This window comes from Thalassophryne amazonica, chromosome 6 (genome assembly GCF_902500255.1).
Source record: "Thalassophryne amazonica chromosome 6, fThaAma1.1, whole genome shotgun sequence".
Classification (NCBI taxonomy): domain Eukaryota; kingdom Metazoa; phylum Chordata; class Actinopteri; order Batrachoidiformes; family Batrachoididae; genus Thalassophryne; species Thalassophryne amazonica.
This window is the reverse complement of record NC_047108.1, coordinates 94,798,586-94,822,589: the sequence shown is the minus strand read 5'-3', so window position 1 is coordinate 94,822,589 and position 24,004 is coordinate 94,798,586. Positions and strand designations below refer to the sequence as shown.

The 24,004-nt window shown below is 40.2% G+C and overlaps 1 protein-coding gene across 1 annotated transcript; it reads right to left on the bottom strand.

Moving 5' to 3' along the window:
- Positions 1-3,522: 3,522 nt before the first annotated feature.
- On the bottom strand, positions 3,523-22,790 carry ddx23 (DEAD (Asp-Glu-Ala-Asp) box polypeptide 23). The gene is made up of 17 exons (XM_034172836.1): positions 22,687-22,790; positions 19,097-19,254; positions 18,868-18,972; positions 17,545-17,635; positions 17,393-17,458; positions 17,164-17,302; positions 16,947-17,080; positions 12,525-12,637; positions 12,290-12,433; positions 11,188-11,413; positions 10,945-11,090; positions 10,648-10,825; positions 6,241-6,483; positions 5,995-6,146; positions 5,786-5,894; positions 5,499-5,673; positions 3,523-4,685 (listed from the first exon to the last, which is right to left on the bottom strand). Exons 2-17 carry the CDS (start codon positions 19,252-19,254, stop codon positions 4,462-4,464), a joined length of 2,403 nt encoding a protein of 800 aa, XP_034028727.1. The 5' UTR covers positions 22,687-22,790; the 3' UTR covers positions 3,523-4,461.
- Positions 22,791-24,004: the final 1,214 nt, after the last annotated feature.

Below are 24,004 nucleotides of genomic sequence, written 5' to 3'. Positions count from 1 at the left end.
ATGGTACGTTAAGGTCAAGAAAATCAAAGTATGGTATCTCAAACATAACCATCCAACATTCAATATAAAACTAAACTGACAGACTCTCAAAGTACATTTTATCCCCCCTTGCATTTACAGTAGTGTTCAGAATAATAGTAGTGCTATGTGACTAAAAAGATTAATCCAAGTTTTGAGTATATTTCTTATTGTTACATGGGAAACAAGGTACCAGTAGATTCAGTAGATTCTCACAAATCCAACAAGACCAAGCATTCATGATATGCACACTCTTAAGGCTATGAAATTGGGCTATTAGTAAAAAAAAAAAAAAAATGTAGAAAAGGGGGTGTTTACAATAATAGTAGTGTGGCATTCAGTCAGTAAGTTTGTCAGTTTTGTGGAACAAACAGGTGTGAATCAGGTGTCCCCTATTTAAGGATGAAGCCAGCACCTGTTGAACATGCTTTTCTCTTTGAAAGCCTGAGGAAAATGGGATGTTCAAGACATTGTTCAGAAGAACAGCGTAGTTTGATTAAAAAGTTGATTGGAGAGGGGAAAACTTATATGCAAGTGCAAAAATTATAGGCTGTTCATCTACAATGATCTCCAATGCTTTAAAATGGACAAAAAACCAGAGACGCATGGAAGAAAACGGAAAACAACCATCAAAATGGATAGAAGAATAACCAGAATGGCACAGGCTCACCCATTGATCAGCTCCAGGATGATCAAAGACAGTCTGGAGTTACCTGTAAGTGCTGTGACAGTTAGAAGATGCCTGTGTGAAGCTAATTTATTTGCAAGAATCCCCCGCAAAGTCCCTCTGTTAAATAAAAGACGTGCAGAAGAGGTTAGAATTTGCCAAAGAACACAACAACTGGCCTAAAGAGAAATGGAGGAATATTTTGTGGACTGATGAGAGTAAAATTGTTCTTTTTGGGTCCAAGGGACGCAGACAGTTTGTGAGATGACCCCCAAACTCTGAATTCAAGTCACAGTTCACAGTGAAGACAGTGAAGCATGGTGGTGCAAGCATCATGATATGGGCATGTTTCTCCTACTATGGTGTTGGACCTATATATTGCATACCAGATATGGATCAGTTTGGATATGTCAAAATACTTGAAGAGGTCATGTTGCCTTATGCTGAAGAGGACATGCCCTTGAAATGGGTGTTTCAACAAGACAATGGGCCTCATGTATCAACGTTGCGTACGGCGATATTTGAGCGTATATGGGGTGTACGCCAAAACGGCTGTGCTACTTGGCATTTATCAATGTGGTCGTTGGCGTACGCTGCGCTGAAAATATACACCAGGTCGAGAGGTGGCGTAAATTATACACCAAAATGAACCAGCGCTGGAATCCACATAAAAATGAAGATGATCAACATGATAAACAGTGCCATTATACAAATCAATGCATATGTTACATAAATAACACTTTCCTGATTATACTACATAATAATCAATACAAATCCCACCTTTGCGGGATTGTTATGGAGCACGATCCGTGGTCACAGCGCTGACTGCAAAGACAGCGCTGCTCGCCTTTTTCTCCAGACTTCGAGCCTGGAGCCAGAGCAGCGCTGAGCTTAACTTCATGTGGTGTGATCGTTTTAGACTATGAAATTGATAATTACAACTGTAGTTTCGTCATTCCCTTAATTCGCCCGTGCTGCGACCAGGTTTTGTCGTCTCCATTCGGTTGTCACAATAAAATAAATACAGAAATACATTTAAAAAATAAAGACATCTGACAGATTAGGCGTGTCTTATTAACTGAGCGAGCAAATATCCACATGTCAAGAATTATTGACGTGAAAAGAGAATACAGTGGTCCCTCGCTATAACGCCGTTCACCTGTCGTGGCCTCGGAGCCTCGTGGAGTATTTAGTCCAATTTTGCATGCCTTTTTTTTTTTTTTTTTTTTACAGTGTTCTGTGTTCTGCGTATCTCTTGTCGCCCAGAAGAGAAAAGAGCGCCAACAACTACTCATAACTGTGTTTGTCACACGGAAACAGACACTTGCAGCCAGGTGTGAGGGAAAAGGCGCAGCGTCAGGACGCAGAGGCCCGAACTGTGAAATACTGGTGAGTCACTATTAATAATTTCTTATGTGTCCGACCTCGTTCGTTGGTCGTTAAAATTAATTCGTTAGTTCTAAATGCCATCATAGTTATTTATAGAAAAACGTTCTATTTTTATTTCTCAAATGTTTGGGCCTGAAAAGAGTTTGGTATTATTTTCCTACTAAGGTTTGAACTTTGAGAGTGTTTACACACGAGAAAAAAGTGAGAAAATGTTCATGCCTGATTGAGAAAGTGTATAAACTGTGTAGTGAGGGGTTTTACAGCTTTGAAACGTCTATAATTGTAAAAAATAACGCTGATTACGTTGCGGTTTCGCGTATTACGGGCTATTTTTTAGAACGTAACTCCAGCGATTAATGAGGGACCACTGTAACACTTTATTGATTATATACTACAAAACAATTGATACGACGGCCGCTTTTGACGCTCTATTGGCACGCGTCGTGATTGGTGTTCTTTTTCATTGCCGTCTTTCCGGCTTCAGTGTCGTAAAATGAGGGTGTGTCTGAAGCGGAGTCTGAATATTTATGGGCGTGTTTATTATAATTACGATCGTTTCCACCCGCCGCATTTATCAAGATCACGTCAGGCGTATGCCAGAAATGGGCAGGTGCGCACTGCTTCATACATGTCACGGCGACTTTGGTGTATTTCAAGTTTACGCCGTAAATTTACGCCACAAGTGCGCAACATTGATACATGAGGCCCAATGACCCCAAGCACACTAGTAAATGAGCAAAATCTTGGTTCCAAACCAACAAAATTAATGCCTTGCAGATGTGAAGAAATCATGAAAAACTGTGGTTATACAACTAAATGCTAGTTTAGTGATTCACAGGATTGCTACAAAAGCAGTTTGAACATAAGTTTTGAGTTTGTAGCGCCAACAGCAGATGCTACTATTATTGTGAACACCCCCTTTTCTATTTTTTTTTTTTTTTAACTAATAGCCCAATTTCATAGCCTTAAGAGTGTGCATATCATGAATGCTTGGTCTTGTTGGATTTGTGAGAATCTACTGGTACCTTGTTTCCCATGTAACAATAAGAAATATACTCAAAACTTGGATTAATCTTTTTAGTCACATAGCACTACTATTATTCTGAACACTACTGTATGTTCAGAAATAAATACAAGTGAACCAATTTCGTATAATTAGAATACAAATATTTTATAAAATGTCAAGTTATTGAACAACAAAAATGCTTTCAAATAGTAAAATTTAAAAAACACAAATATACAATGTATTTATTTTAATTCTTATTGTGTAACTTTTTTTGAAACTATGGTGTTTATGTCAAACTGGTATTGTAAAGCACTTTAAAATATATTCTCAAAGGTGCTATATAAAGTTATGAACTGTGTCACATGTACATTTCATGGCCTTTTTTTTTCACTGTATAAGCATGTTTGTTGTTTGTGTTGTCCAATAACCGGACAGTTTTTAAAATACTGTGATTACACAACATTGGTTCAGAATGTGCGTTCTTGATTCGACAGCGTTACAGTTTATGATGGTGCTCGTCCAGACAGTGGATAGAATTTTGCGCAAAGCTTTTTCCTGATTTAAAGAAACTACTTCAGCTTTTCAACCACTATCATGTTTCCTTTTTCTGAAAGGACATGGTTGAAGAGGAGTTTTCAGGAGGGCCTGTTCTTAATACAAATTATCATGCCTGTTATGACATGAGATTGCACAATAAATTTTATGTATTGTTATACAACATAACCTTTACTGTTCTACCTTGACGATGTATCTACAACTGAAGTCACTGTTGGCAAATTATGCATGAAAGCAGTATTTTATCACAGCCAAATTTATTTTTAATCAAATCCATGTGAGGCCACACAGCTTCTCTTTTTACTTTACAGGCAGAGTGAATGTGGTTGTCATGTCGCATGTCGTGTATACTCTTGAACATTCATGTAAAAGTCAGTACTAATATGATCTTGATTGCACTGGCATGAAAAATTATTTAAATTAAGAACTTGCCCTAAAAAAAACCTCAACCCCACCACTTGTATCTGTAACACCACAATGCGCATGTTCAGGAATTCAAAAGAAGCATTTACACATTCACTGTCAGGGACCGAAAAATACTTTTGAGAGTCTCAAACTATTGGCTTGTACTTCAAACATTTAAGAAATACAGAAGAGCGTCACATAAGACATATTTGATAGAAACTGTAAAGATCAGATATTAATCACGCTGAATGAAGATCTGAATAGTTTTTCAAAGCCTGGATGATGTGTGCATTTAAAAAAAAAAAAAAAAAAAAAAGACCATGTACAGCACAGTCCACACTTACATATCTTCTAATTACGGTATGTAAATGTAGTGGAAAACTTGAAAAACTTTAGTTCTGTCTCTAAAGTCCTGAGCAAATCAAGCAAAGATGGTCTCCTCGCGTCTCTTCTTTGTGAGAATGGTTCCTGGTTTGTGCTGAGCGTCTGGGTGGTTTGCTAGCTCTGGAGGGCAGGTGGAAACTGGACTCTCGAGGATGGCCTGCTTCAAGTCGTAGAACACGGCAGAGTCCTCTTTAGTGAGGAATGTCATGGCCACACCACTCTTACCAGCACGACCTGTACGGCCGATACGATGGATGTAGTCTGGAAGAGGAAGAACAAAGAAGACATTCAGGACACCACCAAGATCAAACAAAACACAAAGAATAATCTATGAATTCGTACGTTCACAATCACCAAGAACAATCAAAATGCACACTCGTGTGCAGAGAATCCCTGACAGCATTCTGGACTATGACATTCAAATGGTTTGATCATTTTTGTATATAAAATTAGGAGATATTCATTGAAACATTTTTATATGTTCTGATGCTTTTATTTGCAAATAAAAACAACTAGCTGTGTTGCTAACCCCTCCATGCTACCACAACTGGATTTAGGTAAATAAAACACTGACAGTAATGCTTCCAAAATTTAAAACTGGAAGGTTTATAACTTATATCAATCAAATACATATAGAGAGAGTGTGTGTCAGTGAGTGAGAGGCCGCTGATACTGACCAGACCAAAATCAAACACACACCTTCAGCCACTGAGTTATAATAAACAGCAACAGCCAACACACAGTTCAGTAAAGTGGGCGGTCCTTTGAGGGTTTTGGTGAAACCAGATCATGCTAAAATTCAAAGGTGACTGAGATCCACTCGTTTGAGACGCCCATTTGAAGTTCAGTAGAAATAAGATAAATGGTGTTCAACTTGTGTGTATAAGAAAGTGTAACTGATACACACAGTGCTAAATCCTCCCTTCTGGCCTAACAACCAGCAGGGGATTCAAAAGTCACCTTACATGTTTTAAACATCCTGATTTCATGATGTTGAAAGAAGTGAAATGAAAGAAGTATGGATGAAAGAATTAAAAAAGCCAATGTAATACACTCAGGGGGAGGCCCCCTTACCTTCAATGTTCTTTGCCATGTCATAGTTAATGACCATGGAAACATCCTGGATGTCGATACCACGACCTGCAACGTCTGTGGCCACCAGAATATCTTTGGCTCCTGCTTTAAGATTGGAAAGTGCAAACTCTCTCTGCTCCTGTCCTTTGCCACCATGCAACGTACAAGCATTGTACTGTGTGGAATAAGAGGGGGACGAAACGTTAAATATCATTTGTACAGTTTCACCATTTTTGGAAATGTAGGTCATTCACAGGTTTCTAGTAGCCCAGTCCAGAGTGACTTACTCCCATCTTCTCCAGAGACTTGGCCAGCACGTCACAACCCTTCTTCTGGTTGACAAAGATGATAATGGGAGGCTCAAAGCCCTGAGCCAACACCTCCAGCAGCTTCTTCCTGCATAAAATGCAGCCCAAAGCTCATTAAATACTTCATTAAACATTCACAGAATTATAATACGTCTGAGGTTTACAGAACGTATTTGTATCTTTCTTACCGTTTCTCTCCCTCTGACATGAGCAGAACTTTCTGTTCCACTCTTTCATGTGGTTTGCCAGCAGAACCAATGTACACCACAGCGGGACGTCTCAGATAACTCCTCGCTAATCTCTCCACAGCTGGAGGCATCGTAGCCGTGAACATGACAGTCTGCGATCAAACACAAAGGCTGAAACATTGAGGTGATCTGAAACCATCATGACAGCCTCGTTTATGTTTGCAAATGATTTAAAGACCAACATACTTGTCTGTATTTATGCTTTCCCGATTCAAAGTTCAATGTCATTTTCTCAGGATCCTCTGCCTCATCTGAATCTGGTTTCTGATTGGTCACTGGGATATATTCTAGAATCTTTTGAACATCAGGCTCAAAGCCCATGTCAATCATACGATCGGCCTCATCGAGGACCACATAGGTACAGCGGCCCAAGACCAAGTAGCGGTTCTCCAATACGTCGATGAGACGACCAGGGGTGGCGATCACAATCTGTTCAAAAGAGAAAACATACATCTGGTATATTGCCAAGGACAAGAAAACTACAGAAACAACATTAAAAACCAAAACAACAACAAAAATCCATGGTTTTCATTTATTATATTTTCTGAACTGTGTGATGACAATAAAGCCAAACTGAAATAATTCTATAATGACAGCTGGATTTTTTTTTGTTTTTTTTTTTTACACCAAGAAATAGTCCAACGCAATTCCTGGCATTCGGTGCATTTACTTGAATTCTAATTAAAATGGGAAATATTAGCTTAATTTGTGTCGATACTGTACGAAGACGACAAAGAAGAGATGGAAAACGTTGCCACGAACAGCGGGAGAAGAAGAAAACTAGAAGGGTGGAAATGAGAGTGGGGACTTTGAATGTTGGTAGTATGACTGGTAAAGGGAGAGAGCTGGCTGATATGATGTAGAGGAGAAAGGTAGACATATTGTGTGTGCAAGAGACCAAGAGGAAGGGAAGTAAGAGCAGGAGCATCGGCGGTGGGTACAAGTTGTTGTACCATGGTGAGGACAGGAAGAGAAATGGTGTTGGGGTCATTTTAAAGGAAGAGTATGTTAAAAGTGTGTTGGAGGTTAAGCGAGTGTCTGACAGGGTGATGAGTGTGAAGTTGGAAATTGAAGGGGTGATGATGAATATCATCAGTGCATATGCCCCACAGGTAGGTTGTGAGATGAAGGAGAAAGAAGATTTCTGGAGTGTATTAGATGAGGTGGTGGAGAGTGTGACTAATCATGAAAGAGTGGTGATAGGAGCAGACTTCAATGGGCATGTTGGTGAAGGGAACAGAGGTGATGAGGAAGTAATGGGTAGATATGGTATCAAGGATAGGAATGGGGAAGGACAGATGGTAGTTGAGTTTGCAAAAAGGATGGAAATGGCTGTGGTGAATACCTACTTTAAGAAAAGGGAGGAGCACAGGGTAACATATAAGAGTGGAGGAAGGTGCACACAGGTGGACTACATTCTTTATAGGAGATGCAAGCTAAAAGAAATCACAGACTGTAAGGTGGTAGCAGGAGAGAGTGTCACTAGACAGCATAGGATGGTTGTTTGTAGGATGACTTTAGAGGTAAAGAAGAAGAAGAGAGTGAGAGCTCAACAAAGGATCAGATGGTGGAAGCTGAAGGAGGAAGACTGTTGTGTGAAATTTAGCGAGCAGGTGAGAGAAGCACTAGTTGGAGGGGAAGCAATTTTGGACAACTGGAAAAGTACTGCAGATGTGGTGAGGGAGACAGCTAGGGCAGTACTGGGTATGACATCTGGACAGTGGAAGGAAGACAAGGAGACTTGGTGGTGGAATGAAGAGGTCCAGGAAAGCATAAGGAGAAAGAGGTTGGCGAAAAAGTTTTGGGATAGTCGGAGAGATGAAGAAAGTAGACAGGAGTACAAGGAGATGCAGCGTAAGACGAGAAGTGGCAAAAGCAAAGGAAAAGGCATATTGCGAGCTGTACAAGAAGTTGAATAGTAAGGAAGGAGAACAGGACTTGTACCGATTGGCCAGACAAAGGGACAGAGCTGGAAAGGATGTGCAGCAGGTTAGGGTGGTAAAAGATGCACATGGTATTGTGCTGACAAGTGAGGAGTGTGTGCTGAGAAGGTGGAGGGAATATTTTGAAGAGTTGATGAATAAAGAAAATGAGCGAGAGAAAAGGCTGGATGATGTGGTGAGAGAGACAGCTAGGGCAGTACTGGGTATGACATCTGGACAGTGGAAGGAAGACAAGGAGACTTGGTGGTGGAATGAAGAGGTCCAGGAAAGCATAAAGAGAAAGAGGTTGGCGAAAAAGTTTTGGGATAGTCGGAGAGATGAAGAAAGTAGACAGGAGTACAAGGAGATGCGACGTAAGGCGAGAAGAGAAGTGGCAAAAGCAAAGGAAAAGGCATATTGCGAGCTGTACAAGAAGTTGAATAGTAAGGAAGGAGAAAAGGACTTGTACCGATTGGCCAGACAAAGGGACAGAGCTGGAAAGGATGTGCAGCAGGTTAGGGTGGTAAAAGATGCACATGGTAATGTGCTGACAAGTGAGGAGTGTGTGCTGAGAAGGTGGAGGGAATATTTTGAAGAGTTGATGAATAAAGAAAATGAGCGAGAGAAAAGGCTGGATGATGTGGCGAGAGTAAATCAGGAAGTAAAAGAGATTACCAAGGAAGAAGTGAGGGCTGCTATGAAGAGGATGAAGAGTGGAAAGGCAGTTGGTCCAGATGACATTCCAATGGAGGCATGGAAATGTCTAGGAGAGATGGCAGCAGAGTTTCTGACCAGATTGTTTAATAAAATCTTGGAAAGTGAGAGGATGCCTGAGGAGTGGAGACGAAGTGTGCTGGTTCCTATTTTCAAGAACAAGGGTGATGTGCAGAGCTGCAGTAACTACAGAGGCATAAAGCTGATCAGCCACAGCATGAAGTTATGGGAAAGAGTAGTAGAAGGTAGGCTTAGAAAACAGGTGAAGATCTGTGAGCAGCAATATGGTTTCATGCCAAGAAAGAGCACTACAGATGCAATGTTTGCTCTGAGAATACTGTTGGAAAAGTGCAGAGAAGGACAGAAAGAGTTACATTGTTTGTGGACTTAGAAAAAGCTTATGATAGGGTGCCAAGAGAAGAGTTGTGGCATTGTATGAGGAAGTCTGGAGTGGCAGAGAAGTATGTTAGGGTAGTGCAGGACATGTACAAGAATAGTGTGACAGCGGTGAGATGCACAGTCGGAATGACAGACTCATTCAAGGTGGAGGTGGGATTACACCAAGGATCAGCTTTGAGTCATTTCTTGTTTGCAGTGGTGATGGACAGGTTGACAGATGAGATCAGACAGGAGTCCCCATGGACTATGATGTTTGCAGATGACATTGTGATCTGTAGTGAGAGTAGAGAGCAAGTTGAGTCTAGTCTGGAGAAGTGGAGATATGCTTTGGAGAGAAGGGGAATGAAAGTCAGTAGAAGCAAGACTGAGTACATGTGTGTGAACGAGAGGGAGCCCAGTGGAATAGTGCAATTACAAGGAGTAGAAGTGGTGAAAGTAGATGAGTTTAAATATTTGGGGTCAACTGTTCAAAGTAATGGAGAGTGTGGTAGAGAGGTGAAGAAGAGAGTGCAGGCAGGGTGGAGTGGGTGGAGAAAGGTGGCAGGAGTGATTTGTGACCGAAGAATATCAGCAAGAGTGAAGGGGAAAGTTTACAAAACAGTAGTGAGACCAGCTATGTTGTATGGTTTAGAGACAGTGGCACTAACAAAAAGACAGGAGGAAGAGCTGGAGGTGGCAGAGCTGAAGATGTTGAGATTCTCTTTGGGAGTGACAAGAATGGACAAGATTAGGAATGAACATATCAGAGGGACAGCTCAGGTGGGACGGTTTGGAGACAAAGTCAGAGAGGCGAGATTGAGATGGTTTGGACATGTGCAGAGGAGGGACCCAGGGTATATAGGGAGAAGGATGCTGAGGATGGATCCACCAGGCAGGAGGAGAAGAGGGAGACCAAAGAGGAGGTTCATGTATGTGCTGAGAGAGGACATGCAGGTGGTTGGTGTGACAGAGGAAGATACAGAGGACAGGGTGAAATGGAAACGATTGATCTGCTGTGGCGACCCCTAACGGGAACAGCCGAAAGACAAAGAAGAAGACTGTATGGAACACAGAATCTCTTACATGTACTTCTGTCAATCTTTGGAATCTTCTAGTTTGTTCCATGCTGCTTTAAAGAAGCATTCATCTTGGTGTATGTAAACTGGTAACCTGCTGAATATCTGACATAGTGGAGAAAAACTGAAATCTATCCTGTAATTACTACTTTAAAATAACTTTATATGGAAATGAAGTAGACATTCTAGGTTGCACATAGTGTTTAATAATACAGAACTGATGCAAAATGGGATAATTGAGCTTGAAAGTTTTCAGTCTAGGTGGAATAAAACCAATTTCTCTCACAAATATGTGTAGATATTTTACTACTACAACAAGTTTTCAGCGTTAAACTTGTGCATGAGTGTGACCTTAACTGTGGTAAACTAGAACATTATCTGCAAGAGACAAATGCTGCCATAACTGTGAACATTAAGAGGAACTGTGACAAATTATGACTGCTATCTCTGACACTTTGCGATCATAGCAAGAAATCCCAATTGTACATCTCAAGTGGTTTCACCTCACAGCCCATCCTAAGACGGAAGCCCTGGTCCTCTCTGGAGATTCCTCCAATCACAGCCACCGTACGAATACCAAGTGGTTTTCCAAACTTTATGGTCTCCTCTTCAATCTGCTGGGCCAACTCACGTGTTGGGGCCAGAATCACAGCATAAGGTCCCTGATCAGAATCCTCAATCCTGCAAGAATAGTCAGAGTGGAGATAATTACAGCTGATGCAAACATGTTGATATCAAAAATTAAGTGGAGTATTATTAATGTTTTACTACATGAAAAATCATAGCAAACGTTGTATTACCTGTCAATTTTTGGAAGGGTGGTGATCCAGACTAACAAGGGAATCAGGAAAGCTGCCGTTTTACCGCTACCTGTTTCAGCCACACCAATAATGTCACGGTTCTGTAAACCAATAGGAATGGCCTGCCTCTGAATTGGAGTAGGATCCTGGATGTTAACAGAAACAGATTTGTATTAAATTCAGTAACTCAAAAGACATAAAAAAATATTTTACACAAAATTTCAGTTGCTTTGGAGTATTAACCTTGTAGCCACATTTGTCAATGACTTCTATGATGTGTGCAGGAAGAGGGTATTCCTTCCAGTTCCTGATTGGATTTGGGATCTTTCCTCCCTTGGTGGTGATACTGTAATCCTCCCTGAAGATTCGCCAGTCCCTGTCTGTCATCTCATCCAGCTTCTTCTGAGACCAGTGCCTGTCGTCCCAGCGCTGTTTGGCCTCCTTCTTACGCACCTTCTTCAGTCTGGTCCTGAATGAAGAAGAAAATGCGTGAGTGGGTAACAGTCCGCTGCAGAATCAGATAAAGTAAAGTGACGCAGCACACAGGTGGATTTACTTCCAAAGGTCCGCCGAGATGGTTTGTAATGTAGCATATTAACCCTGGTATGAATTGTTTTTAGGCATCTGTGTGAGCAAAAAAACTGCATGAAATGAATCTTAGAAACTCACAAACTATCCTGTTGAAAGCTTCAGCTCCTTTAATCCTTACTTTTTTAAAATGTTCATTTTGAAGTAATGCAGGTATAAAATGTGGCAAAAGTGGTATTGTTTTCAAAATGCTGACATATAATTATTATTTAAATTGCTGACATAGATATTCAGGTTATGTGTGCCTCTGAGTCAGCGCTCACTCCCTCTGTGGTGACACATTGCTAATTTTGTAAATGTAATAATGTGTTATATGTTTTTCATTGACACTGCCCTAGTTTATCCAGACTGACTTCACATCACAGGACATCTAAATAAAATGGTAAATAGACTGTTACTGTAGCAATCTCATACAAACACTCTAAGCCCTTTACAATGACACACACAGCCCCAAAATACACACACACACACACACACACACACACACAGGATGCTGCAATGCAAAATGCCCAACTGCACACTGGGAGCAACATGAAGATTAAAGTCCTTGCTCAAGAACACATGAGCGATTCCTGAGAAAGGAACTTAACCTGTAACCGTCTGGTCCCATCAGACTTCCTACTAACCTTTAGTCCACCACTTCCACATCTAATTAGTTTCCCAACTAACCTGCTTTATTTTTTGGCTTAATGGGCTAAAACATACAAAAGACAACTGTATGACCGTAAGTCAATCATCCAATGTATCTGTTACTCACTCTTCCTGCTCTTTCTCTTCCAGTGTACGTCTTTTCTCCATCAAGTCACCATAGAAACGAGACTGTTCCCTTTTTTGCTGTTTTAAGTCAATGCCAGCAATGAAGCCGCGTCCGTAAAGCTGGACCTGATGCTTTTCTTTGTAACTGGAACACAAATGGGGAAACATTTGTCATTATGATCACACACTGACAATTAAAAACAAAATAAACAATTTTCAAGAGCACTCAGACTCACATGGGGTTATAGTCGACTGAAGTGTCTTCAGAAGCATCCCATTCAAAGACAAACTTCCTGTCATTCAAGTGACGTGTTCTGCGACGTTTTTTGATTCCACCTAAGTAACGCTCCTGTAAAAATTATACATGACTAATAAAAATAAAATAATTTAAACTCACGAAGTAGAAGGACTGCATTTCATGCATGCAATTCCCCAGCCAAGGCAGTTTAACCATTTTTCCACCTGGTATTCATGAAATTGCCTACTGTTTGTTTATACGAGGTCTGTTAGAAAAGTATCCAGCCTTTTTATTTTTTTTCAAAAACCATATGGATTTGAATCACGTGTGATTGCATCAGCCAAGCTTGAACCTTCGTGCGCATGCGTGAGTTTTTTCACACCTGTCGGTTGTGTCATTCGCCTGTGAGCAGGCTTTGTGTGAGCAGTGGTCCACCCCTCTCGTCGGATTTTTATTGCGAATAAATGTCTTAACGATTTGGAGCTTTGCTGCATCAATTTTTTTCCAGAAACTGTGAGAGACCTCCAGGTGGACACCATTCGGAAAATTCAGATGGCTTTCAGGGACCATTTTATGGGGATTACACGGATTAAGGAGTGTTCCAGCCGGTTTAAAGACCGCCCACAGCGGCTGAGAGCACACTGCGCTCCGAGCGCCGATCGACAGGCTGAAACAACCAGATCATTTCCAACATGAAGGCTTTGTTGATCCGGGACGTCGTCTGACTTACACAAAAATGGCAGGAGACGTGGACATCAAGACTTTTTCGGCACATTCCACTGTTACAGGAGTTTTCCATGGAAAGAAAAGCAGACGGATGCAGCACAAAACCACCTTCGTGTTGGTCTCACAGGACGGCTTTGAGACGGCTGTCGGTGGGTTTTCAGTCGTGTGACTAACCGAGAAATTGTGGATGAGCTGGACATGCCAGAACATGTCCTGTGAGGCTTCATCACGGCATTGCTTTGCGCCATGCGGCTCCACCGCGACGCACAGAATTCCTCCGCACGTCGAAAAAGTGCTGATGTCCACATCTTCCGCAATTCCTTGTGCTAGTAAGAGGACGTCAGAGGACGTCCCGGATAAAACACAACGTCCAGTTTGGAAATGAACGGCACATTCCACTGTTACAGGAGTTTTTGTCATGGAAAGAGCAGCAGAGGAATTCCACGCGTCGCGGTGGAGCCGCATGGCGCAAAGCAACGCCGTGATGAAGCCTCACAGGACATGTTCTGGCATGTCCAGCTCATCCACAATTTCTCGGTTAGTCACACGACTGAAAACCCACTGACAGCCGTCTGAAAGCCATCTCAAAGCCGTCTTGTGAGACCAACACTGAGGTGGTTTTGTGCCGCGCCATGAGCGGCACGGTGGCGCATCTGTCCGCTTTTCTTTCCATGAAAAAAAAACTCAGAAAAAGTACTGATGTCCACGTCTCCTGCCATTTTTGTGTAAGTCAGACGACGTCCCGGATCAACAAAGCCTTCACGTTGGAAAATGATCTGGTTGTTTCAGCGGGGTTTGAGCCTGTCGATCAGCGCTCGGAGCGCGGCGCGCTCTCAGCCGCTGTGGGCGGTCTTTAAACCGGCTGGAGCACTCCTTAATCTGTGTAATCCCCATAAAATCGTCCCTCAAGGCCATTTGAATTTTCCGAATGGTGTCCACCTGGAGTTCTCTCACAGTTTCTTGAAAAAATTGATGCAGCAAACCTCCAAATCATTCAGACATTTATTCGCAATAAAAATTCGACGAGAGGGGTGGACCACTGCTCACTCAAAGCCTGCTCACAGGCGAATGACGCAACCAACAGGCGTGAAAAAACTCACGCATGCGCACGAAGGTTCAAGCTTGGCTGATGCAATCACACGTGATTCAAATCCATATGGTTTTTGGAAAAAATAAAAAGGTCGGATACTTTTCTAACAGACCTCGTAAATGGATGCATATTTTTGGTTAGCGCGAATATGTACGACTCACAGCGAAACAGCTCGTATGAGCGAACCACGAAACACTACACCGATGGGCAGTCATGCACAATGTCATACGCAATGGTTTGTGCACACGACAGCACAGCTTCTCGCACTGTGTTCCACGGGACGAGGTGCGCCACATCACGCTTGTGGAGGATAATAAAATAAAATTTAAAAACAGCTGTATAATTAGTGAGTATCACTGGGTTGATATAAATAATACATAAAAGAGGACACCATACAGAACCCCGCAGTTAAATAACCCTGGTAAAAAAAAAAAAAAAAAGCAGGCACTCAACGGGATTTGAACCTGCATGCTCCAATTACCAGACGGAAACTTTGCCACTGCACTACAATCACTGTCTTGTAACAGGAGCATGAAATGACTAAAATCAACAAGCAGATAATGTATTTTCTAAAAAAAAAAGAAAGAAAAAAAAAAGCGCTGTGATAACTGACCAAACGGCGTTTGGTACGGCGTATTTCTGCTGATACGTGACTGAAAGTGGCGAATCTGTTATACTGTTGGGTTGTTCTGGTCGTGCGGTCTGCCGCTCACAGTCCTCACAGCCTGACATGCATGTCCTGTCAGACGTGACATTCAGAGTCCCTGCTGCGTGTCCAAATGGACTGATGGCCCATTTCTCCTTCCATCACAAAAGCGAAATATGTTTTTATGTATTTCCACACAAGCGCGTGTCCGTCAATACACGGGATGCATGCTGCAGCTGTGATGATTTCACTGCCAGCTCGATAATTCGACAATGATCGCCTGCTGACTGTTGTCATGTTAATAGTGCGAATGGCCACACATTTTCTAAGTTCCAAACAAGCGGCGTTAGATGTTCGTGTGTGTCACCTGGAATTTGGCCAACACCTGCCGCAAGAGGTATCGATGGGTTTGCACAGCCACACACTGTCTTTCAGCCGCTGGTATGAGCAAATAGTTGTAGCAACAGGTGTTCGAGGCAGCTACTTTTTTTTTTTTATACACGTTTTGCACGATTCTTGCTTCATGTACACTTTATGCACAAATCGACCAAATTCGCACTGTGTGTGAAGGGGCCCCTAACCAAAACATCAATAACGTAAGACTGTTGTGACAAAGATTAAGAGATCCATTATATAAGCATCCTTGTACCAATACCATACCTATGAAAAGTATTCTCCTCACCCTGACTTTTACATATTTTATGACTTCAAGTGGGGGGGGGGGGGTGTCTATTCCCTCCACTATACAACCCCAATTCCAATGAAGTTGGGACGTTGTGTGAAATGTAAATAAAAACAGAATACAATGATTTGCAAATCCTCTTCAACCTATATTCAATTTAATACACCACAAAGACAAGATATTTAATGTTCAAACTGATAAACTTTATTGTTTTTGTACAAATATTTGCTCATGTTGAAATGGATATCTACAACATGTTTCAAAAAAGCTGGGACAGTGGTATGTTTACCACTGTGTCACATCACCTTTCCTTCTAACAACACTCAAGAAGCGTTTGGGAACTGAGGACACTAGTTGTTGTTGAAGCTTTGTAAGTGGAATTCTTTCCCATTCTTGCTTGATGTACGACTTCAGTTGTTCAACAGTCCGGGGTGTCTGTTTTCGTATGGAGGACACGACACCATGATTTCCAAATACAATTTGAAATGTGGACTCAACAGACCACAGCACACTTTTTTACTTTGTGTCTGTCCATTTCAAATGAGCTCGGGCCCAGAGAAGGCGGTGGCGTTTCTGGATGTTATTGATGTTTGGCTTTCACTTGGCATGGTAGATTTTTAACTTGCATGTGTAGATGCAGTGACAAACTGTGTTAACTGACAATGATTTTCTGAAGTGTTCCTGAGCCCACGCGGTAAGATCCTTTACACAATGATGTCGGTTTTTAATGCAGTGGCGCCTGAGGGATCGAAGGTCACAGGCATTCAATGTTGGTTTTCGGCCTTGCTGCTTACGTGCAGAAAGTTCTCCAGATTCTCTAAATCTTCTGATTATGGACTGTAGATGATGGAAACCCTAAATTCCTTGCAATTGAACATTGAGAAATATTGTTCTTAAACTGTTGGACTATTTTTTCACACAATTGTTCACAAAGTGGTGATCCTCGCCCCATCTTTGCTTGTGAATGGCTGAGCCTTTTGGGGATGCTCATTTTATACCCAATCATGACACTCACCTGTTTCCAATTAACCTGTTCACCTGTGGAATGTTCCAAACAAGTATTCTTGGAGCATTCATCAACTTTCCCAGACTTTTGTTGCCCCTGTCCCAGCTTTTCTGAAATGTGTTCCAGGCATCCATTTCAAAATGAGCAAATATTTGCACAAAAACAAAAAAGTCTATCAGTTTGAACATTAAATATCTTGTGTAATCATGGATCATGTACAACACTTTATCCTGCCACTTTTGCAACTCCACTACTTATCAAGGAACTAACCTTGATGGCGTGGAGTTCTTTAACTTTATCTTTTTCCTCCCTGAGCTTTTGACGTCCATCATCCTCATCATTCCCGTTGTTTTCTCGCTCCATTCTCTCTCTCCTCTCCCGCCTCTCCCTTTCTTGTGGGTCTTCTGTAACATATTGTCAGTTAGAACAGAAAGGCTTCTATGACATAAGACCTTGACAGCTGAATATACAAAATATTGATACATACCCAGCATTTTTCGTCCAATGTCTTGAAATATCCTCCTCTTCTTCCTTTCATCATCCAACATCCTCCGTTTCTCCTCTGTCTGTTGTTCCCGCCTTTTCAGAGCTTCGGCTTCTCGTTCAGCCTTGGACAAGAACTTGGGCTGAAGGTAACAAAAATGAAACAGCAGTCAGAAAAAAAAAAGATCTGAAATGGAATAATATATTAATTTAACAAAGAAGAAACATGTCACCTTTGCCTCTGCCTCCTCCTTTGCTTTCTTCTTAGCAAGAAGCTCTTCCAAAGACAGTGGCTGGGCCTGAACAGAAGCACCACAACCCTAAGGCTCAACACAACATCCTAAGAAATAATACAGTGGCAGAATTAACCAAAACTGACACATACCTTCTCTTTCTTCAATTTGTCATCTTCATCCTCTTCTGTTTTTATATCCTTCTCTCTTTTTATTTTAGCATCTTTTGATTTTGGTGAGAGACTTTTGTAAAAAAAAAAAAAAAAAAAAAAGGCAAGAAAACAAAGATTAATTTTCAATGTTTGCTACCTGCAGACAAAACACACTGCCATGCATACATTTGAGCACCCTCTGCCTTTTACACATTTTACGTTTTATGATGTTAAAATACAAAAAGAAAGCCTCCACATTAAAACAACTACAATTATGCTGGTAATTATATTCTATTAAGTATAAGAAGCATATGTGTGAGCAAAAAAACAAAAAACATTTCCAGTTATCTGTACGACAATACTGAATGGCATAACTATATATACATTAAAAACACACACTATTTCCACTTGACTGGCCACAGCAGCTTCTACAATTCATGGGTGGCATTAATATCACCACTAATTTAAATACATTTTAAAAATTTAAACTGTAATTTTACTTCTGTTCTCATGAGGTTTCATGAAATTGTCTTTTAAATGTGTAATGTTGCTCATTTTATGATGTTGTAGGACAGGTGATATTTGTTTAGAAGCGAGATATAAATACAGTGAATGATTGATGATATGAGTGATTCTTCTGCTTGGGGAAAAAAAAAATATCACGCTTGTGCCACACTTCAGAAGGTAAACAAAGCTTTCCCCCTCAACCACTCCTCATTAAATCTCCTTCCTCAACATTAAGCAGAATGAGCAGGAGTAACGTTGGAGCCTTTTAAAAGGTCTAACTGCTCTCAGTATGGGAAAAGTCAGATGTATGTGAATTCGAATCCAGCTATGTTTAGGTCAGAGGCATTTTCAGCCTCTAAAAGTGATTTTTGGATGTATTTCTGGAAAGTCACTGCTGTCAGATATCTTGAAAAAAGATATCTTGAAAAATTAAACTACTATGCACATGGGAGTTATACCGCTCTTTCTTCATAAACAGGGGAAAAGCTGTGCTTTCACAGGGTAGAAAATAGCTGTTGGCTGCTATATTAATGGGTAAAACATCACTCACAACATATTTTAGTGAATGTCAATGATTACACAAATGTGAACCCATCACATAAGGATGGACAATATTTTATTAACCATTTAACATCCTCACATTTTTCAATAGAATGTAGTAGATATCAATATGCTCTACCAAATCGCTGAGTTGACCATTAAAGGGTAAAAGAACAAAAAAAAATTTTTTTTACATTTATTTTACCCACTGAAAGTATCAAAGCACTTTCACACAACATGGCATATTTTAGCAGACACACCAACCATTTTACATACCTGGATCTCTTGCGATCTTTATCACGTCGATGGGTATCTCTGTCTTTACGAATCCTATCTCTGTCGCGTTCCTTGTCCCTCTCCTTGTCTTTCATGCGACGTTCTCTGCAGTTACATAAAAGTTCATTTTTTAAAAATCAAATAAAAATGTGAGCAAGCACAAGAATTAATCCTCAGTTTAGCATTCTAAAGTGGATTGTAATACCGCTGTCAATAACTGTTTTGCAACCTTTCTGGTGATTTTGAGCGATTTCTTTCACGAGATCGATGCCGTTTGCGTGCAGGTGAGATTTTACGGTCTCTATCTCGTGACCGGCTGCGTTTCCTCTCTCTGTCTTTGGTCCCTGAAGATTCCGCATCCTTTTTGTCCAAGGAGTCGGCTGCCATCTGCAAAAACAGAAAAAATATCCTTGATTTGCTCTAGAAACTCTACTTTTTTTTTTTTTTTTTTTTTTGCTCATTTAAAAGGCGGGTAGCATGGTGCCTTAGTGGTTAGCCCTATTGCCTCACAGCAACAACATCATGGGACCACTTCCCACCTAAGCCTTTCTGTGTGGAGTTTGAATGTTCTTCCCGTGTTTGTGTGTGTCCAGCTACTCGGGCATCCTCCCACTTCCACAGACATGTAGGTTGGGTGATTTGGTGACTCTAAATTGTCTGTGGATGTACATGTGTGTGTGTGTGTGTGTGTGTGTGTGTGTGTGTGTGTGTGTGTGTGTGTGTGTGTGTGTGTGTGTGTGTGTGTGTGAGTGAGAGAATGTGTTTGTCCAGCTATATGTGGCCCTGTGATAGACATAGCATTATTGTATTCTAGTGATTTTAAGAACTAAACTAGAAAATTTAATAAAATACATTTTTTTAATTATTATTATGACAGTTTAGTCCTGGATGTAATGTTAAACTGCACTCTGCACTGCAAGTGTTGTTCCAGTTTGCAGTTAATTCCTTTTTGAGTGCTGGTGGTGGGAATGCCATTGCAGCCACCATAAAATGTGTCACAAAGCTCAACAATAGGGTGGTTAAAAAAAAATAAAAGTTGGAAATTCATTACTCTCACCCCTTCATTTTATGATGCTTTGGGAAAAAAGAAAGCCTGCCAAATATTTTTGTCATACATTAATATTTAGCGGTAGCACATCATAGCTGAAGGTTGTAAATATATCAGTTATCGCTGCTCGAGTGCCCGTGCAATAGGTTATCCATTATCCAGTATCTAATCACATCACTTATAAAGAGGATAGAAGTTAACCACCTGAGTGTAACTAAAGTATAATTTTATATTCAATTTAAAACTATACCTGGGTTTAAATATTTCTCACAAACAACATACTTTCAAAAATGTTATTTTAGGCTACAAGCTGAAAATTTTGCTTCAATTCACAGCTTCTTTTCTTTCAGATTTTTGGTGATGGTGAATCTAACATGAGATAAATGTAAAAAGAGACACTTGATGACTTAACATGCTTAACCATTAACTGGAAACGTCAGTAAAACATGTCAGCTACTAGAAGTAGAACATTTGTATACCTTATTGGTTCCACCGACTGAAATAAAGGGAAACAAATTGCCCTCAAATGGGCAAATACTCAAGGTATTTTTCTTCAAACACACTGATTTGAAGAAAACTGTCCATGATGCTGCTGTGACCTCTATAGACATGGCAATTCCTTTTTGGGAGAGAGCTAGAATCCCACTGAGGGCAAAGCAGCATCTGATCACAAAGTTAGAAAAGGTGTTCGGAAAATGGAAAACATTGAAAAAGACCAAGAATCGCAATACAGACAAGCAGAAGAAAGATGAAACAGTGTTTTGTGAATCTTTGGAGGACTTGTTTGACATGGCACATCAGGATGTCCTAACAATGATAAAGTTTGAAGATGACAGACAGTTCCTACTTGCTCAGCGAGAGAAAGGTAGAAGGGGATGCATGGCAGGCATAGATAAAATACAAACTGCCAAAGAACAAAGAGCAGAAAAAAGGAAAGCTGCAGAAGCAAAATACAAAGAGAAACTGGAGGAGCCTGGACCATCTAATGTCTCACTACCTGACACTGTCTCCAGCCAGAGTGAAGAGAACACAGAAAGTCCAGATGAATAATTTGTTATGCCAGTGCCACAAAAAGCCAGTAAAATTAAAGCTGTTGTAACACCAGGACTTGCAGCAGCATTGGATAGGACCAAAACAACAGACAGAAGTGCCACCTATATTCTGACTGAAACGGCAGCAAGTCTTGGTCATGATGCAAGCAACTTAAATATCATTATCATGTAAAGGATGTTCTCTTATGTTACACAGCTGTATAATTGGTTCTTGTGCTGATTCATACATTTTTGAATATTAAGTACTGCAAGGCATAAAGAATATTATTGTTTGGAGCTATATCAAAATATATGTGGAAATATATAAAGCATAGACTTATTTAAATTTATCAATAATGAAAGAGTATTTCATCAATAAAATGAAAATGCAATGTTTGATTGTTACAAAATCTTCGCTACCCCAGTATGTAGGTATTGTAGGAGCATGATACATGTACAAGAACTGCATCTCACAATTCATGTTTTAGTGTTAACTATTTTATGGGATATGAAAAGATTTGATTTTCCAATGTATTGCCATAATTTCTGTCCTGACATATCAATATTAAACTGACAGAAATAATTTGGAAATATCTGGAAATGACCATACTATATGACAAAGTTATTGTGAGCAAAATCTTTAAGGGCTGTGTGCTACCAGTAAAAATTATTAGAGTTTTATGAAATTGTACATGATGTGTTTTTATGTTAGGTACAACAAATTTAGAGGGTGAGACTTGAAGTTTTTTGAAAAAAATTTTTGACCATTTTTATGGACCACCCTACTCAACAGAAAAGAGGGGGGGGGGGCTAAACTCTAAATCTCTTCTTTCTGCAGTCCATGGGAGTAACTGCTACTTTCCATTAGAGTGTTAAAAAAGGGTTCGGGGGGAAGCTGTATGGATCCTCATCCCTAGAAAAGTGCCCACCAAGTATGTTGTTTCCAGAGGGTGACAACTGGCTCGGTGCTCAGGAGCTGTCCACTCTACAGCTGCGTCCAGGTACAAACCTGCAGCAGCTTGTGCCGGTGGGTATACGGAACGTCTTTTCTCTCAGCAAGGACAACCACCTTCCACTAGGATTTGGAACTTATAAGACTGTATCAACCTTGACGCAACTATTGATTCCGCTTGTGAGTCCAATTCTTTATCAAACCCCTTGTTAACTGATCATTTTTCTGTGTGGGGAAAATGTAGGTCTACACAGGCTGTCAGAATTAATCCAGCCATTTTCTTTGTTGCTACACACCAAGTGTGACTATGTAAAACTTACTGAGTTTTTGCAAAGCCGTACTGTCCGAAATGCATTCTGACTTTGGATTTCAGCGGTACAGCTGTGTGGACCATTTTTATTACTTTAATTAACAAGCCACCTAATGACAATACAAAAATCATTTGTCATGCGGCCTCTTTGGCAGGTTGGTGTAAAAACAAAATATGTGCTACAACGTTTGAGAGCATAGCACTTTTTGTGTAATGCAATACTGTTGCAAGAGCACCAATAGTTAGACAAACAGTTCGTTGAAACCACATAACAGTCTGCAGTTAAAACGAATTAAAACTGTTGAGAACTGAGTGGAACGTCGCACTGTGTAAAGGCTAACGCCTTAGCAAAATGCTACTTCTCGGTAAGAAATTTAACAAAAGAAAGGACTGAAAATGCATTCTACTAAAATATTCACCTTCCAAACTGAAGAGCATAAAATCATGTGAACGTGTAATTGAATGATTTAATCCGTACCTTGAATGACTTCCCAAACAAAAACACTTGCGATGTATCGACGCTTCAACAACACGCCATGTTCCCCGACATTAGCGAAAAAGAGCTTGTGGGAAACGTAGGACGAAACCATCACACTGAGAGTAGACAAGGACTTATTGAACTACATTTCCCACAAGTACATTAAAATTTTTCTCAGGACCAATTTGTTTGGCATATGAATACCTAAATGCCTGAATGAAAATAATAGGCTGGACAATGACGACGGTAATGTTTATTTTCAGACACAAGGTGGCAGCCGAGTTCCACACCAGCAGCGCGGATACTTCGCGAGTTCTGAAAAACTCCAACACATAGAGACGTGACCTCGATAAACTACGGAGCCCTGGAAGTGTCATCGCAAAAATGTTTTGCATGTGGAGAGAATGTGCGCACGTTTTATTATATTGTGCGCACGTAAGAAACAGCAGGTGATGTATATTAGAATAATAGACATTTTATTTTCATTAATGTATTAATGTGTAGTTGCGGTATGAAGTTTACTGTTATACTGTTTCAAATGTAATTTTCATTTTTTTTGTAGCTTGTTCTTTTTTTAACTCCTGTTTTTATTTTTACGACTAATTTGATGTTAAGTATGACAAAAATTTCAGCATAGTACTTTTTGTTATTTATTTATGAATGAAATCTTTATTTCAAACATGCAAACAGATTATAAAGCGAAGAAAAAAAAAAACAACCACCAAAACACAGTGAAGCAAGTAATTTGCACATCGCATAATTTAGTTATTTACTTACTTATGGTATTTTGCTCAATGAATTCATTAATTATCACATTTAAAATCCTATTTTTTAATTGTAGGAGCATTATCAGGTGTATAAGAACACCACAACAATCAGGCAGTTTTAGAATTTTTACATCCCATTTCCTGTATTTTGGCCCAAATTTTAACACAAAATACATCACAGAGAAAAAATTGTTTATAACCTGCTTTTTATTCATCTGAACTTGTGTTGTAATTTGATGCTTTGAACACCTTTGCTACACCTTGCTGAATCATGGTCTGGTATCGAGCTGAGTCACTTGTTACTGAATAGAGGGTCCAGAAACAGCACTGACAGGGTTTTTTTATTTATTTATTTTGTTGCATGAAAAAAGGGGAGCGTGTGCCCCCTGGATCTGCCCTGACAATTGCAGATAATTATTTGAAAAACTTGATTAACGACAGTCTGATTATTTTATAAATTACAAGAGATCACCAAAAGTAAATTCTGTAGTTTTATCACCTAAAAGATGTTTATTTGTTTGTTTAGTTGAGAAGTGGTCAATCATATTTAT